This window comes from Meles meles, chromosome 1, assembly GCF_922984935.1.
Source record: "Meles meles chromosome 1, mMelMel3.1 paternal haplotype, whole genome shotgun sequence".
Taxonomy (NCBI): domain Eukaryota; kingdom Metazoa; phylum Chordata; class Mammalia; order Carnivora; family Mustelidae; genus Meles; species Meles meles.
The window spans coordinates 34,064,927-34,080,541 of NC_060066.1; the positions used below are offsets into that span (position 1 = coordinate 34,064,927).

The following is a 15,615-nucleotide window of genomic DNA, read 5'->3' on the forward strand; positions in this document are numbered from 1 at the left end:
ACATAGGGGGTCAGAAATTAAAAAGAGAGAGGCAAACCATAAAGCTGACTCTTAACTCTAGAGAACAAACTGATGGTTACGGGAGGGAGGGTGGGTGGGGGGATGGGTGAAATAGGTGATGGGGATTAAGGAACGCATTTGTTGTGATGATTGTATTGTATGTATGTAAGTGATGAATCACTAAATCCTACTCCTGAAACTAATATTATACTCTATGTTAACTAACTGGAATTTAAATAAAATCTCAGAAGAAAAAAAAGAGAGAAGCACTACATTAAGATTTTAAGAATGAATCATTAACAAGGAAATTGTAATCAAGAAGAGGTAATATGGTGATTAAATATTTCATAACAGTTCAAGGATTCGTGGGAAGAGGCACTCAATTTAATCTAATTACTTGGTATTTAAAAACCTTTAATTTTTAAAATTATCGCTCTCATTCATGATCTAAGTTCAATTGTTTTCGTGAACAACCACATTTTTAAAAATTACTGAAATAGGCATTCATTTATCCATTTATTATTCAACAAATTTGTGTTGAGGACCCGCACTAAGCTAGGAAGTGTTCTAGGCAGTGTCAAGACAGATGAAGACTCTGTTCCCGTGAAGTTAAGATTTTAGTATCCCCTAAACATCATTATTCTGAGAGAAGTATGCCTAAATCACAGATTCTATTTTTTATAGTGGTAACCACTTGTACAAATTGAACCTAAATTCTAAGCTTATTTCATTAGAGCAGCATTAGAATCCTAAACCGGGAGAATTCTCATCTCAAAATGGGAATAATAAAACCTGCTCTCAATCTCTCAAGCCTCCTGTTAATATTTCATGATAGACACATACACATATGCACATAGAGCTATATGTAACATACATGTGATGTATGGATATACTATATTATATATTAAGATGTACATATATTTGCATGTGTTATATACAAAACTAGTTTTTAACTGGTAAAGTCCTCTGTAAATATATTAACATTATTTATTTATTTATTGTTAAAATATCTTATTTATTCACTTATTTGAGAGAAAGAGAGAGAGAACGCACGAGCGAGCATGGGGAGGAGCAAAGGGAGAGGGACAAGCATACTCTGTGTTGAGCACAGAGCCCCATGCAGGGCTCGATCCCACGACCCTGAGATCATGACCTGAGCTGAAATCAAGAGTCAGATGCTTGACTGAGTGAGCCACCGAGGCTCCCCTTAACATTATTATTTACTAAAAGATTGATAACAATAAAGTGGTGAAGCCTTTGAAAATATAATAAGACAATGAAGTAGCTATATGTTGAATTTAAAAATGAGTCTATAAATATCTCTTATAATAGTCACTTTTTTATGTTGATAGGCCTTGATGAATATTTTATATATCTTTTAACAAAAGAGAATTTTCACGCTGGTCCTATATAATATACATGATTAATTCTTTTAATGAAGAGGGTGTATTCTAATGATAGTAGAAATAGTAAAGTTTAATGATGTGTTAAAATACTAGCTGTGGGAGTCACGGACTACACTGAATAACAATGGAAAACCAACTCTGGAACTCTAGAAAATCAGACATAAGAAGGCTTCAAGTTCAGAGCAGGACAGAGCACTTCTTAAAGAGGGAAATTGGGAAAGTGAGTTCCCTTAAGCATGTACTAGAGTGTGGCACCCACACGCACGCACATACACATGTACACACGTGCATCCATGACATCAGTGGAGAACCAGAACTATCATCTCCTTTGATCTCAGCAACTAAAGGTCCAAGCAAATAGAAAAGGATAGAAAAGGTAGAAATGGGCTACCCATCAACCCCATCTCTACAAGGAGACTCAAAGGCTTTGTTTGACGTGATTTCCTAAGCAGGAGACAGGGTGAATTAAAACTGAAAATACATGTAAATAGTCAGTAAATATTATAAATGTTCGTGATATTTGTTGAATTATGTAAGCTACTTTTAAGCATCCTTTTGTCAGTGTCATTATTTGGAAGATAAATCTTACCTCATATTCTTTGGATACCACTTTTCCTGTTTGTCAGATTTGTGAATTTGTAGTTGATTTTACAATTCTTTTCCTAGCCCCACCTGTCTGCTTCTTTAGGGACAAGATCAATCCCTATAAATAGGGATTCTCAGCTCCAAGGAGTTCTTCTGGGAAACCCCAAATTTTGCACCATAATTCTATGCTCAAGCTCAGCAAGAATAAAAATATTTATTTAACTGAGAGAATGCGAGGCAAAGTCAGGGATGAAAAATGAATGCGTGTCATTGAGCTTAAAGCATATTTCTCAGAATAAAATGTGAATGTATTACACTACAATAATCTATCATAAAGTTTAGGAAATACTTGTTTAAACACAACTTAATACAGAACTCTCTGAATGCTAATGTAGACTATGAATCTTAAAGAGGAGAGTAGGTATACTGGTTTCCCATATGTGTTGACCTTAAACCATTTATTTTTAAGCATTGGTTAGTTCATGGGGTTAATTTTCCAGAAATATACTTGGAAAGCACCAATTTAAAAGATTTGATTTTATATTTCTAAATGTTTATACTTTATAATCTTACCTTGCTGACTGATTTTTAGCTAGAGATCCTTTTAGATTTACATGGTGGGAAGATTAAAAACAAACTAACTAACTAACTAAAATATTAAATAGGAGAACCCAGAAGTCCCAAGTATGAAATAGTGTATAATGTTTTAATTATAGTATTTTTTAGATTTTAACAGCCTTACGTTTGGTTTTCATCAAAGCTAAGAACAACTGTTTAATAAAGGTTTTCAAATATGTTCTTAAGCTATTAATTCAGACTTTTTAAATGATTAGAGGCTTTTAAGAAATAATGGATTTTCTTCTGATGATCCTAGCTTATATAATGTTGAAAGAGTCAGCCGTCTCTGCTTCAGTTTAAATGATTTAATATTGGGCAATTTAGATAACGCTTTTATAACTTCCATTTTCCATACACTTGTATTTCAAAGTTAGTAGAAAGCTTTAAATGAGATAATTAAGTGGGTTGTTAAAATGACGTACTAAGGGGAAGTACTATCAATTCACATGTTAGAATTACTTTTTATACTTTTACTAATTGTAATCACTTCTTGTAATCATTTAGTTACTTCTAATTACTCTATCTCTCCTCTAGACCTTAAACTCTTTGAGGGAAGGGACTAGGTCTTGTCAACCAGTATGTTCCCCATAGGTCCCTTCCATGTGGAAGATGTTCAAAAATATTTGCTGAATAAATGAAGGCAATTTAAGGAATAAAACCACTTCAACTCCAAGACCTTTAACAGTCCATATCAAACTATGAAACAAGCCTTATAAAACTTTTTTTCAGAATCTCTACCATATTACTTTGTGAAATTATCTTATCATGAAATCTCTTTGGTATTTTGGAAATTATTTTCTCTTGTACAAAATGTAAGATTGACTTGTCTTATTCTGAATTATCTGTCAAAGTGTTACAGGAAAGTTTCTATGAAATACACAGTGGAAAAAGGCCAAAAAATGGAGAATTTTACAACTTATTTTTCCTCTCCTTTCTTTTCCTTTTTTTAAATTAAAGATTTTACTTATTATTTGAGAGAGAAAGAGGGAGTGAGACCCTGAACAGGGGTGGGGAGAAGTAGAGGGAGAGGGAGAAGCAGACTCCCCACTAAGCAGGGAGCCCAATACAGGGCTCGATCCCAGGACCCTGATATCATGACCTGAGCAAAAGGCAGACCTTAATGACAGAGCCATCCAGGCATCCCTCCCATGACTTCTTTGCTTAATCCACTGAGCCACCCAGGCACCTCCTTTTGTTCTTTATTAATCTCTACTATTTATCAAATGCTCATTATGTGTCAGGAATGGCAGGAATGGTGTTAAAGGCTTTAAGGATATAATTATATTGACTTTTAATGACAACCCTGTGAAAAAGTTATTATTATTATCCCTGCTACATAGATGGAAAAAGTGGCTTTTATTTGCTTACTTATATTGTTAGGAATTGACAGAACCAGGATTCAATCTAGTTCTGTCAAAATCCAAAGCTAAGTTTTAACCATCAGGCTACATTATCTCTCATGTATATTTTTGGAGGACTTATGTGTTATTTATTATAATACTAAAATAAATTTTGGATGACGGTAACTGATATTACGCTTATTATGAGTTATTGTAACATGGCATCGAGTTCTCATTCACAACTTTGCAAAGCAAGCCAGCTGAGTACTCTGTGAGTCTCTACAGATGACAAGTAAACCGTTCAAAGAAGTAATTCATAATCTATGATAAACAGAAATAGTAAAGTAAGTTGGTTAATTCACAGATTGTTCTGAGAATATGCAGCTGTCTTCAGACAACTTCAACACGAAGTCCTATCATTTATTCAAAATACCTTGTTAGAAAGTCTCAGAAAACTAATTTATAAGTTCCTTATTTTTGCAGTCTTAATGACAATCACTATTTTTTTTAAAGAGTTATTTATTTATTTATTTTACAGACAGAGATCACAAGTAGGCAGAGAGGGAGGGGGAAATAGGCTCCCTGCTGAGCAGAGAGCCCGATTTGGGGCTTGATCCCAGGACCCTGAGATCATCACCTGAGCCAAAGGCAGAGGCTTTAACCCACTGAGCCACCATGGATCCCCAATAATCACTATTTTATGTGTAAAAATCCTGCATGAGGTCTGACAAGTCTGACAATCCTGTAAGGATTCTTATATGACATATATATTCTTTTTTTTTTAAAGATTTTATTTATTAATTTGACACAGAGATCATAACTAGGCAGAGAGGCAGGCGGGGGGATGGGAGGCAGGCTCCCTGCTGAGCAGAGAGCCTGATGTGGGGCTTGATCCCAGGACCCCGGGATCACAACCTGAGCCAAAGGCAGAGGCTTTAACCCCCTGAGCCAGCCAGGCGTCCCAACATATATATTCTTCTATGACATATATATTCTTATATGTCAAGTCTGACATATAAGAAAAAAATAACAAAAGTGTTCCCTAAGATAGTATTTAGACAAAGGAATGCCAGGCTAATGCACCCCAAAAGAACAGTGTAAAATGAATTCTAAAATCCTATTGAAAAATATAAAGATGATGGAAATGCAGCCACTCTCCTCAAAAAGCTGAAATAAAGCTATCCTATGACCCAGCAATTGCACTACTGGGTATTTATCCTAAAGATACAAATGTAATGATCTGAAGGGGCACGTGCAACCCAGTATTTATAGCAGCAATGTCCACAATAGCTAAACTATGTAAAGAGCGTAGATGTCCATCAACAGACAAATAGATAAAGAAGATGTGGTGTATACATATACAATGGAATACTATGCAGCCATCAAAAGAAGTGAAATCTTGCCATTTGCAATGAAATGGGTGGAACTAGAAGGTATTATGCTAAGTGAAATAAATCAATCAGAGATAGACAATTATCTTATGATCTCTCTATTATGAGGAATTTGAGAGGCAGGGCGGAGGGCTATAGGGGGTAAGGAGGGAAAAAATGAAACAAGATGGGATCAGAGGGGACAAACCATAAGAGACTCTTAATCTCCGGAAACAAACTGAGGGTTGCTGGGGGGTGGGGAAGATAGGGAGGCTGGGTGATGGACATTGGGGAGGGTATGTGCTATGGTGAGTGCTGTGAATTGTGTAAGACTGATGATTCACAGACCTGTATCCCTGAAGCAAATAATACATTATATGTTAATAAAATAAAAAAGTATGAGATGAGAGAGATAACTATTCTCATATATTAAATCAGTAAACCAACAGATCAACCAACTGAATCTTTCCTAAATGCAATACAAATGACCACTTGGCCTATTTAAAAACTTTCATCTGAGAAGACTTGAGATGAGTGTATTGAATATTGTGCTATGTTGGAAGTCAGAAGCACTATGTTCGAAGCATTTCACACCTCTAAATTTTCACTGCTTTTTTGCAATCTTACTTATTCATATATTCACACACCAACTTTTACTGAGTGCCTACTTTGTATGATGTATTGGAGATCCTGGGAGATAAGACAATAGAAAATAAAAATGATAGATAATTTACCTTCAGAACGTTAACTAATGGTCAACCATGGTTGATGAAATGAATATATAATTAACTATATTCAGAGGAGAAAAATGAGGGCCACAAGAGAAACTGCTATTGTAAAAGAATATTAGATACATTGTGAAGGAAGAGAAGAGATGGTACTTCTTAGATGAATTTATATTTGAGTTGGGTATTGAAGGATGGGTAGGTACTTTACTCATAAACAGAAATGAAGAAACCACAAATCGGCAGAAGAATTGATGTGAGCATAAACACAAGAGTATGAAAGCAAGAGCCTGTAAGGAGAAAGATCAGTAAGTGTGAAAGACTGAAGTAGAATAAAGCTAAAATATAAAGACCAAACTGTGTCATTAAGGTTCTAAAGTCTCAGGCCAGGTATCTGTGGATTTTTTTTTGATGGCTTTTGCTTCCTTAATATTAGATCCCATTTTTCTACATGGAGAATCAGAAGTTGAAAATGAAGCCATACTATTTAGTACCACATTATACTGATGTACTCCCATATAACCCAATATTCTTGCATGAAAATTCTTTGACTTTGAACTTGATCTTACTTTTATTATTTCTATAAAAATCAAACTTTTTACATTTAGTTTGTTCATTCTGAGGGATACCTGTAGTTCTGTGAGGAGTCACTCACTCACTCCAAATATTGCATTTAGTTTAGAACTATAGCTGTAGATTAATTATCTTTATTGGCTTGTAAAGACAAATATGAAATATGATGGAAACTACTGCCGTAGTTTTTTATGCTATTATTTTGTATATATATATATATATATTTGTGTATATATATATATGTTTGTATATATTTTGAAAGTCATTCCAATTTAATTGTTTCTCTACTTTCACACTAAATTTATCTTACTTTCTAACATGCAGCTCATGGGGAAAATGTTAGAAATAAATGTAAAAAAAGAGCAATTAATTTTACCTTTATAGAAAATAAGTCTGTAGAAACACTTTACTTACAGCTTAACCAATGGTAATACCAGCAAACAAAAGTACAGTGTATAGATGAAGGCTAATAGACATTTTAAATGTATATAACCCTCAATTGCTATTCTAACTATAGTGAAATTGATTCATCAGTAAAAATGAATCTGTGTAGCCATCTCTGAATAGGATTTTCAAGTGGTAACAAGATAGAATAACCAGTCACCAGAGAAATACAAATTAGCAGAATTGCTAATAGTGATTATATTACAAAGTCCATTAAATTTTATAAGTCTCTTAAAATTCATGTAGGATGTGGGAATAAATTTTAATTAACACTGATCTATTTCATATCCAAAAAAATACAGATGTGGTATTGAAGTATAAATACTAAGACTCAGCTGAAAAGAATACCCTGAAAATGTAGTGATACTAACAGCAGAGAAAAGGCCAGATGGCACTCTTCCAAACCTATACTGTTACTTATTCCAAACCTTTTTCATTATAGTCAACAAAACGATGTATATCTTGTCTTAACTAAAATCTTGTGCTTCTTTGAACACGTTGCTTCTCCTGAAGCCCTCCTTAGTGACAAGTACTTATCCTTCATAGGCTGCAATATTTCTAACTACTGGCTACTTTTTTTTGGACTAGTTCTCTTCTATTTTTACTTAAAAGTTTAAATTTATTTATTTATTGTAACTATTATTATTATTTTTGCAGTTTATGACTTCTGGCTATGCCAACATATACTTCTTTTTTTTTTTTTTTTTCCTTTCCTCTTATCATCTGGTGACTTCATGGTCATTGACTCATTCACTGAAGTCTTTAGGAGCTGGCTTAGTCTTATTTTCAATTCTCAATTTTACTATAATCTGATGAGACTTACAAATTCATTAGCAAGACCTAACCAACTGCTTCATAACTCCAAAATGCACATATCTCCAACTACCCTCATACTTATTCTTTTCATCCATTCTATTGTACTTGCTCCAATGGTTAGGTCTTCAAATGTGCTGATCAGTGAAATAGCCCCACATCACAATCTTGAGTTTCAATGTCATACTGTGACATTGAAACGTCTCACCCTTCCAAATCCCTGAATATGCTTTTGTACAACATGATAGAGTTTTCCAATTTTTGAATTTTTTCTACATTCTCCTAGTCTATCAGTTCCTGTCTAGAGTTCTCTTCCTTCTTCTCTAGCATTGATACTTACATAGCACCCTTAATTTCTTTCCACCGTTATTTTCCTAACAGCCTCTCCCATGGAAAGTCCCATCCTCCACGAATGCTACAATCTGACTTCTGTACCTATGCTTGGATTGGCTCAGTGCTGCTAGAAAAGATCACACTACTCTCCCATGCAGGTGTCTCTTGGAATTGTCCCTCAGCTGGATCTCCTGAACTATTCATCAACCCTTTAATTTGTTCTTGGTCAGCTACTTTGCTGATTTTCTTCAGCAATTATTCCAAATCTTCAAATCAAATCTCTGATTCAATTTTCAAACTCTTATATTCTGTCTCTTATGTGTTTGAGAAAATTAAGGCCATCAGGTAGTGACAAATTCCCAACTCCCAGTCTCATCCATTTTAGGAGAATCTACACAAAACTTTCTTTTAAAATTCTATGAGTATTTCTCCTAAACAATTGATGTATCTGCTTCACAGAAAACAAAATGTTGTAGCCTATTGTATGTTCTCTTTACCTACTTTGTAAAGAAAAATTCATAGTCAAAACCTATTCATTCCATTCAATTTCTTGAACTATAGGATATGAAAATTATGTTACATATAATGATTGACATTTTCAGTTTTGCCTCTTTTTTGAGACTTTGTTTTTCTACATCTATTTTACTATAATTGTGAGTTCTGTAACTTTTTGTTAAAATTGCTTCAAATTATATATGCTGCTAAGTCTTAACAGTTTTCATATTTTATTGTGCAGACTTTTAGAATTTGACCCCATTACCCTTCTCTTCTTGAAATGCCTTTTTCTCTGAGCTTTTGTGATTGTATACTCCTTTAATTTTCTGCCCGTCTCTCTGGTCACCTCCGTTTTTTCTGTGAGCTTTCTGTATGCCCCTTTTATGTTGGTATTTTCCAGGATCCCATCCTAACTACCCCACCCCCCACCCTTTTTTTTAACTCTCCCTTGTCGGTGCATTTTAATTTCATGGCTTCAAGAAGCATCGGTATATTAATGACTTCCAAATCTGTATTTCCAGTCCAGATCTTTTTCTTAATCATATGCCAGATCTAGCCAATCCTGTTCTGTCCATCTTCTTGTCTGTCCTGGAGACACACTAGGCTCAATACATAAAATTAAGGGGCCCCTCGGTGGCTCAGTTGGTTAAGCATCTGTCTTCAGCTCTGGTCATTCTAAAATGGATGCGAGGCACCTGAAAAAATATCCTCAAAAATGCTTTAACAGCTAATGCAGAGTAATTCCATGTGGCTGTTTCTTTTAAGAACTTTCTATGAGTCCCTTCTCTTTAACATTGTAGTGATGGTTTTAGCCAGGTCAATTAGACAAGAAAAGGAAATAAAAGGCATTCAGATTGGAAGGAGTGTTATTCGCCGATGACATGATCTCTTATATAGGATATCCTAAGGAATTAACAAAAAAACCTTTTAAACTAATAAATGAAACACAATAAGGCTATAGGATACAAGATCAACATATAAATATAAATTGTATTTCTATATAGTAGCAAAGAACAGCACTGAAAGGAAATTAATAAAATAGTCCCATTTATAATAGCACCCAAAAATACTTAGAATAAATGTAACAAAAGAGGGGTAAGATTTGCACACTGAAAACAATAAAATATCATTGAAAGAAAGTTAAGAAAATAAATGGAACAGCTCATGCTCACAGATTGGAACAGTTCCAAAATTGATCTAATTAAACAAATCCCTGTCAAAATTCTGGCTGTTCCCCTCCCCCACGCCCCCGCCGAAAAAAACTGACAAGCTGACCATAAAATCCGTTAGGAAATATAAGCAACCCCAAAGAAAGGCTAGAGAGCATCATAACCAGCTGGGCTGTTTGTTTTAAAAGTGCAAATTCCTGGGCTCCACCCCAAAATTGCAGAATCAAAATTCTAAGAGTGTTGTTTACATAATTTTTCTGAAGTTCCCTTTTCATGCACAATCATAAAACAAGAGAAATTACTCAATCTTGTATGATTTCAGTAGTACTAACTAGAAGATAACCTTAATGAGAAAGAAAAAGCAGAAGAAAACACAGACCCCCAGTAATACAAGAGTGGAAGAGCACAGTCCATCAGTATGCCCTATGGGATGAGTTTGCCCTGAAACATACTTCCAGAAGACTGAAAGACTCAGTTAGATCTACGGAGTATTGAATATTAGTCACCTCAATTTTGGAAACATCTGCGAAATGATGGAAATTTATGTTGAGCTGTTTGTTCTGCTAGCAGTTAATTGCAGAACCAGTGATCTCTTGAGCTCACAATAATAAAGACAAATCATCAGTGTAATAGAAGATGCTTACTTTCCTGTTGGCTATGTATCATGGGAAGGAGTATGAATTCCCCTTTCCTCCAAGTGGCAAGCAAAAAAGCCCAGACAAAGCAACAGAACCAGGATGAGAAGCCGGGTATTTCAGATGTCTCATCCACAATTACTTTTATGAGACATACTGTTTCTCCTTTAAAAGTCTGTGACATGGGCATAATTATGCTGTATGCATCAAATTACATTATATCGCCATGAAGTGTTCAGCTCCAATATATAACCCTGATCTACATGTTAGTAGCAATAAATATTTCATTAACAATTATTCTGCTTGCCATTCTAAAGATTTTTAAGAACTTTTATCCACGCAATTTAGATGGCTCAATTTTCTTAAGAAGTTTTTCATGAATTTTTGAATGGATGCCAAACTTTTCCCCTTAAAAAATTTCCCTACCTCAAGAATATTCTCTTTAAAAAGAAATTATAATTCTCTAGCATTTACAGACATGCCTGAGAACTAAAAATTTATAAAGAACACATTTCTCGAATTTTTTCTTTTGTCTTATAGTCCTAGAACAAAACCTGGAGGAAAAGATGAATCTACCAATATTGTTGGTTTTGATAATATTACATTTTTCAGTATTTGTTTTTTCTATCTTCTATCTTCCATTGCAGATTTACTTAAGAGCCCCTCCTTTCTGTATCCAATTCCTTCCTCAAACGTGCTTGTGAATTTGTTTAGGTATATTGATAACATTTTTTGGGTATGAAGCTATCCTTAAATGTCCACTCACACAAGGCTAAGATACTGCTTCACTCTCAGGCTTAGATAATTAGAAATGCTTAATTTCATTTCTATCCCCAGTTTTCAGTACAGTGCTTGAGAAATTTTCTAAATAAGTATTGGCTGAATAAATGATTTCTCCTTACCTTTGAACTCTGAACATTTTTTTTTCTGAGCCAGCTTGTCATATGTACACGGTATATAATCGGCAAATGTAAATAGATATAAAATGTAGAACATGCACACATGTATGCAGACTAAGAAAAATATTTAAAATAGTTACTATAATTTTGGATTTTCTAGATTACCAAAAAAACCATTAATGATATAGGCACATTAACCTGACTTATAGTCATGTATGTAAATGTAAATATCTAAGTATGAATATATTACTTATTAACTTTGAAAAAATATTATATTCAAAAATTTAATGAACCATTTTTGAATTTACTTTTTCCTATTCCTTTTTTACTTGTATATTCAGAAGACTTACTCTAAGACTTACTACCCCCCAAAAAGCATAATTCTGTATCATGCAATGAAATTCAATTACTGTATGAAAACAGCAACTATAATGGATTTGATACATTGGAATCACTGTGTTAATTTTACGTTCCAGCATTGCTGGAAGTCAAAAATTTTTTTCCTTTAGAAAACTTGGATTACTGGTAAAAGGCATAAAATGTCAATGGTGGATTATAAAATAAGATTATTTCCAATAATTTTGTATAAGCACATAAGCTGTTTTCAGTGTTTAAACAATCTATGATTGTGTTCATTAGCTACCAAAACAAAATATTACTGGGCATACTTAGACACATTTCCTCTAATAAAGACTGTTCATTTTATTCTAAAAAATGAAAGCAATTTCAAGACCTTATGTTGCAGTAATTAGTGACACCAAAAGTTTCCTACAAAGTAATTGCAGTTGATACCTCCCATCATCTTATAGAATCTATGTTCCCTAGAGACATCTGCCTGGCCCTCTTTATAGTTTTAGAAGAATTATATAGTTACTTAAGCAGAGTACACTGCCTTGATGACTCAGATTGCTAGGAATATACCATATTTTCTTTTCCCCTGCAAAATAATGTACTCCTTCCCTAACGGAAATGATGAAGAAAGTAATAAATTAAAAACTGAGAACTTAAAGTTAAAATCTTCTCCAAACCTTTGCCCACCAAGCCAGGTCTGTTAGACTTTTGGCTCCAGGCAAACACCAGTGGGCTCGGGTGTTCTCTGTACAGTACACAGAAAGACAACAGTAGAGACTGGAATTTGCTCTGCTTTTGAAAGAAAGGAAACTCTTCCAAGGAAACCCCAAAAGCCTTTTTCTGTGAATTAATGATGAAAATTATTCTACGCCCAAAAATCAGAAAAATGTTCTTTATTGCAGAACCACCATAGTTACTGAAAGTTAGATAAGTGATGAAGATAGATTTGCAATTACTAGTTTAGACTCAAATAACATCACATGCCAAAACTTGGGATTCCTTTTAGGTTTACTATCTGTTATACAGAAACTTTCACAGATCACAGATATGGTAATATACCAATCTGAGACAAAAAGTGATATGTCATAGTCTAAACCAATGAATTGTATACTGAAAGGGTAAACATCTGCCCCAATTATCTTTCTCATTAGCTATGAACAACTACACACTGAGATTGGGGTTAGATATAATAAAGCAAAGTCTGGCTTATAATAGGGTATGCTTATCAAGCCAGCTATGTACTAACACAAAAACAAATTCTGGGTTGACTAGAAATCCAAATTCCTCCAAAATGGACATGATGGGTAATTCTCAGTCTCTGAGAAAGATAATTAGAGAAACCTCATCTCCTCAGGCAGAAAGATGAAATCTACTGCACACTTGGGCCAATGTGCCTTTCAGTACAGATCTATAAAGAAAGATGGCTTCATGCTTACTTGGTGCCTGTGTTATGGAAATGAAAACATAGTTATTTTTATACTTTGCTGCTTAAGTTTTTCCCCTTTCTTTCCCATTCAAAGTTCCTTCTCTGGCAGTTTCTCTAGCTGACTGAATTTTTCGAGGGAGCTAACCTGACAGGCTTGCATTCTAACAAACCCTGGGGCATCTATCCTTTTCTGAGTAACAGAGTACTGCCCCTGATTCGCAATCTTCCTCAGTACTCAAAACTGGGCTAGAACCCACCAAAAACTAAGAGACAAGGGAGCCCACACACTGAATAAAGCTTACTTTTTGCTAGCTATTTTGCCACTCATTTTTAGAGTAAATCTCCAGTGTGTAATTTTTTTATGAAGTAGGCTAAATTTTCTCAGGCCCTTCAGAAGCTCATTCTAAAAATTTTGACTCTACAAACGGAGAAGTTATGCAGCAATTAACACTAAGGGAACTGAGGGAAATTTACATTGGATTCAGCGAGTCATAATGAAAATCAAATAAATCAGGCCCTCAGAGCTAGCGGACATAAATTAAAGACTGTTTCATAAGTCAATCTGTTTGATGCTACTTTGCCAATATATGAAGTAGTTGTATTAGAAGCTAAATAGAAAAAAACACAAGAAAATAAACCAGATGTAAATGGCAAAATAGCTTTTAGGATTAAGAAAAAGGACTACATTACTAGTGGGAAATGTCTACACAAATGAGCAAATTTTACCTGTCATCATCTTGTGAAAATCGTCCTTGCAAATCCTCTTTATTCCACTGTTCTTTTTCTTTCCCTTGCTCAGGTATATCTTGGGCTTTTTCCTCGTCTCCTGATTCTCTGTTTTTCTCCTTATCACATGTTTTTGTGATCTCTGTCCCTTTCTCATTCTCATTAAGTTTTTCTTCCTTTACCTCTTCCTTCTCATGAACTATCTCTTCGTGCTTATCCCCTTCTCGCCCTCCCTCTTCTATTCCCTTTGGCCTTTTGAAAGCAACACAGATCGAAGGCATGCAAATAAACACAAACAAGAAAGAAAAAGTCAAGAAAAAAATGCACATGAAATTAAACAGAAATGTAATGAAAACTACTAAAACAAAAATTCTATCTTTCAGTATATGTGCTGCCGAAGCGAGCACAAAAATTCTATCTTTCAAATGTTGACTACTTTATTCCCCAGTGTATACCAGAAGAAGCACCATGTAAGCAATACTTAGCATTATTTGCAGATCATATTTTCCTGTCACAAAGTTGCATGGAAAAAAGTTGTAGTCTCCATTACATATGTTTTCTGATGTAATGGGAGTAAAAAACAAAAAGTTTCGGTGCCCATAAAATCTACAGATCAGGTGATAAGTGAAAATTATATTAACATATATTACATTTGTACATTTTTTTGAGAAGCTGAGGACTTTTTCCATGCATTTCTAAAAGTTTCGGGAGAATGGACGAGCATCCTACTAAAAAAGTAATATTTTTATGTATTCTCAATCACTGAAGTGTATTATGCTAGGGAAAAAAAACTCTTCAAACTATTACTTTTCATATTCCTTGGAACATTAACAAATTCAAGTCTTCACTTAGCCATCACTTCAATTTCAGATAAGACAGATAATAATAACAGAATTATTTTTTAAAGTAGCAAACATGAAAAAATAACCCATGATAGGATTTCAAGCAGTCTAGTAAGAAAATTTTGTTCTATGGAACTTTTCTGTGCAAGTAGTTTGAATATAGATGAAGGTATAATAAAAATGATTTGTTCAGAACTTCTCATTGCCTTAACAACATGTATTAACTATTTCGAAATCCAGGATTTTAGGTTTATCCAAAGAAAAATAAAAAACCTCCTAAAATATGTTTAGAAGAATTTCCTGCTAAAGTCCCTTTACTCACCTGATTTTCTTGTTTCCTCTTGGCCGTTCTGATTGGACAGACATGTAGCTCGTGCTGCTGAAACGAGAAGCACTACTAGTCCTTGAAACCGCAGATATATCACTTACATCACTGTCCGAAGATTTAGTGGAAATATTATCTGCCCCTCTATGAGGATCCCATCCTGATCGATACTGTTAACACAGATTGACAAACATGCAGAGGTTGTCAGTATTACCACACAAAACAATCATTAGCTTCTCCTATTTCAGCACTTTAATTGTCCACAGAGGATACTGCAAAACCCCACTCAGTGGCATATAAAACAAAAGTGAATGGCAATTATCCTAAAAGAAAAATTCAGTTTATATGAAACCCTTGTTTTTAGCAAAGGCAATTAGAGCATTTTCACCACACCCCAACAAAGGCCATTACAACAGTTTCACAATAGCAATGGCCCCAGGGAAGAACATTTAGGTAAAATCTGGGAAATAAACATAATATAAGGCAGTAGAATTGTTTGATTTCTGTATAGAATTTGAGAAAAGAAAGTACGATAAGGTT

The 15,615-nt window shown here is 34.4% G+C and overlaps 1 protein-coding gene across 33 annotated transcripts in view; it reads right to left on the minus strand.

Annotated features, from left to right (window-relative positions):
• The window catches only part of RIMS2 (regulating synaptic membrane exocytosis 2), a 598,763-nt gene that overhangs the window by 114,734 nt on the left and 468,414 nt on the right, over positions 1–15,615 (minus strand). For 17 of the 33 annotated variants that reach the window (XM_046014271.1, XM_046014287.1, XM_046014419.1 and 14 more), the window contains one exon: positions 15,073–15,245. The exons of 15 other annotated variants lie outside the window; for them this stretch is intronic. In XM_046014271.1, the coding sequence (XP_045870227.1) occupies positions 15,073–15,245 (173 nt within the window). Of the gene's footprint in view, positions 1–13,908; positions 14,161–15,072; positions 15,246–15,615 lie in introns of all 33 variants that reach the window. One more of the 33 variants, XM_046014236.1, reaches the window with a different exon arrangement.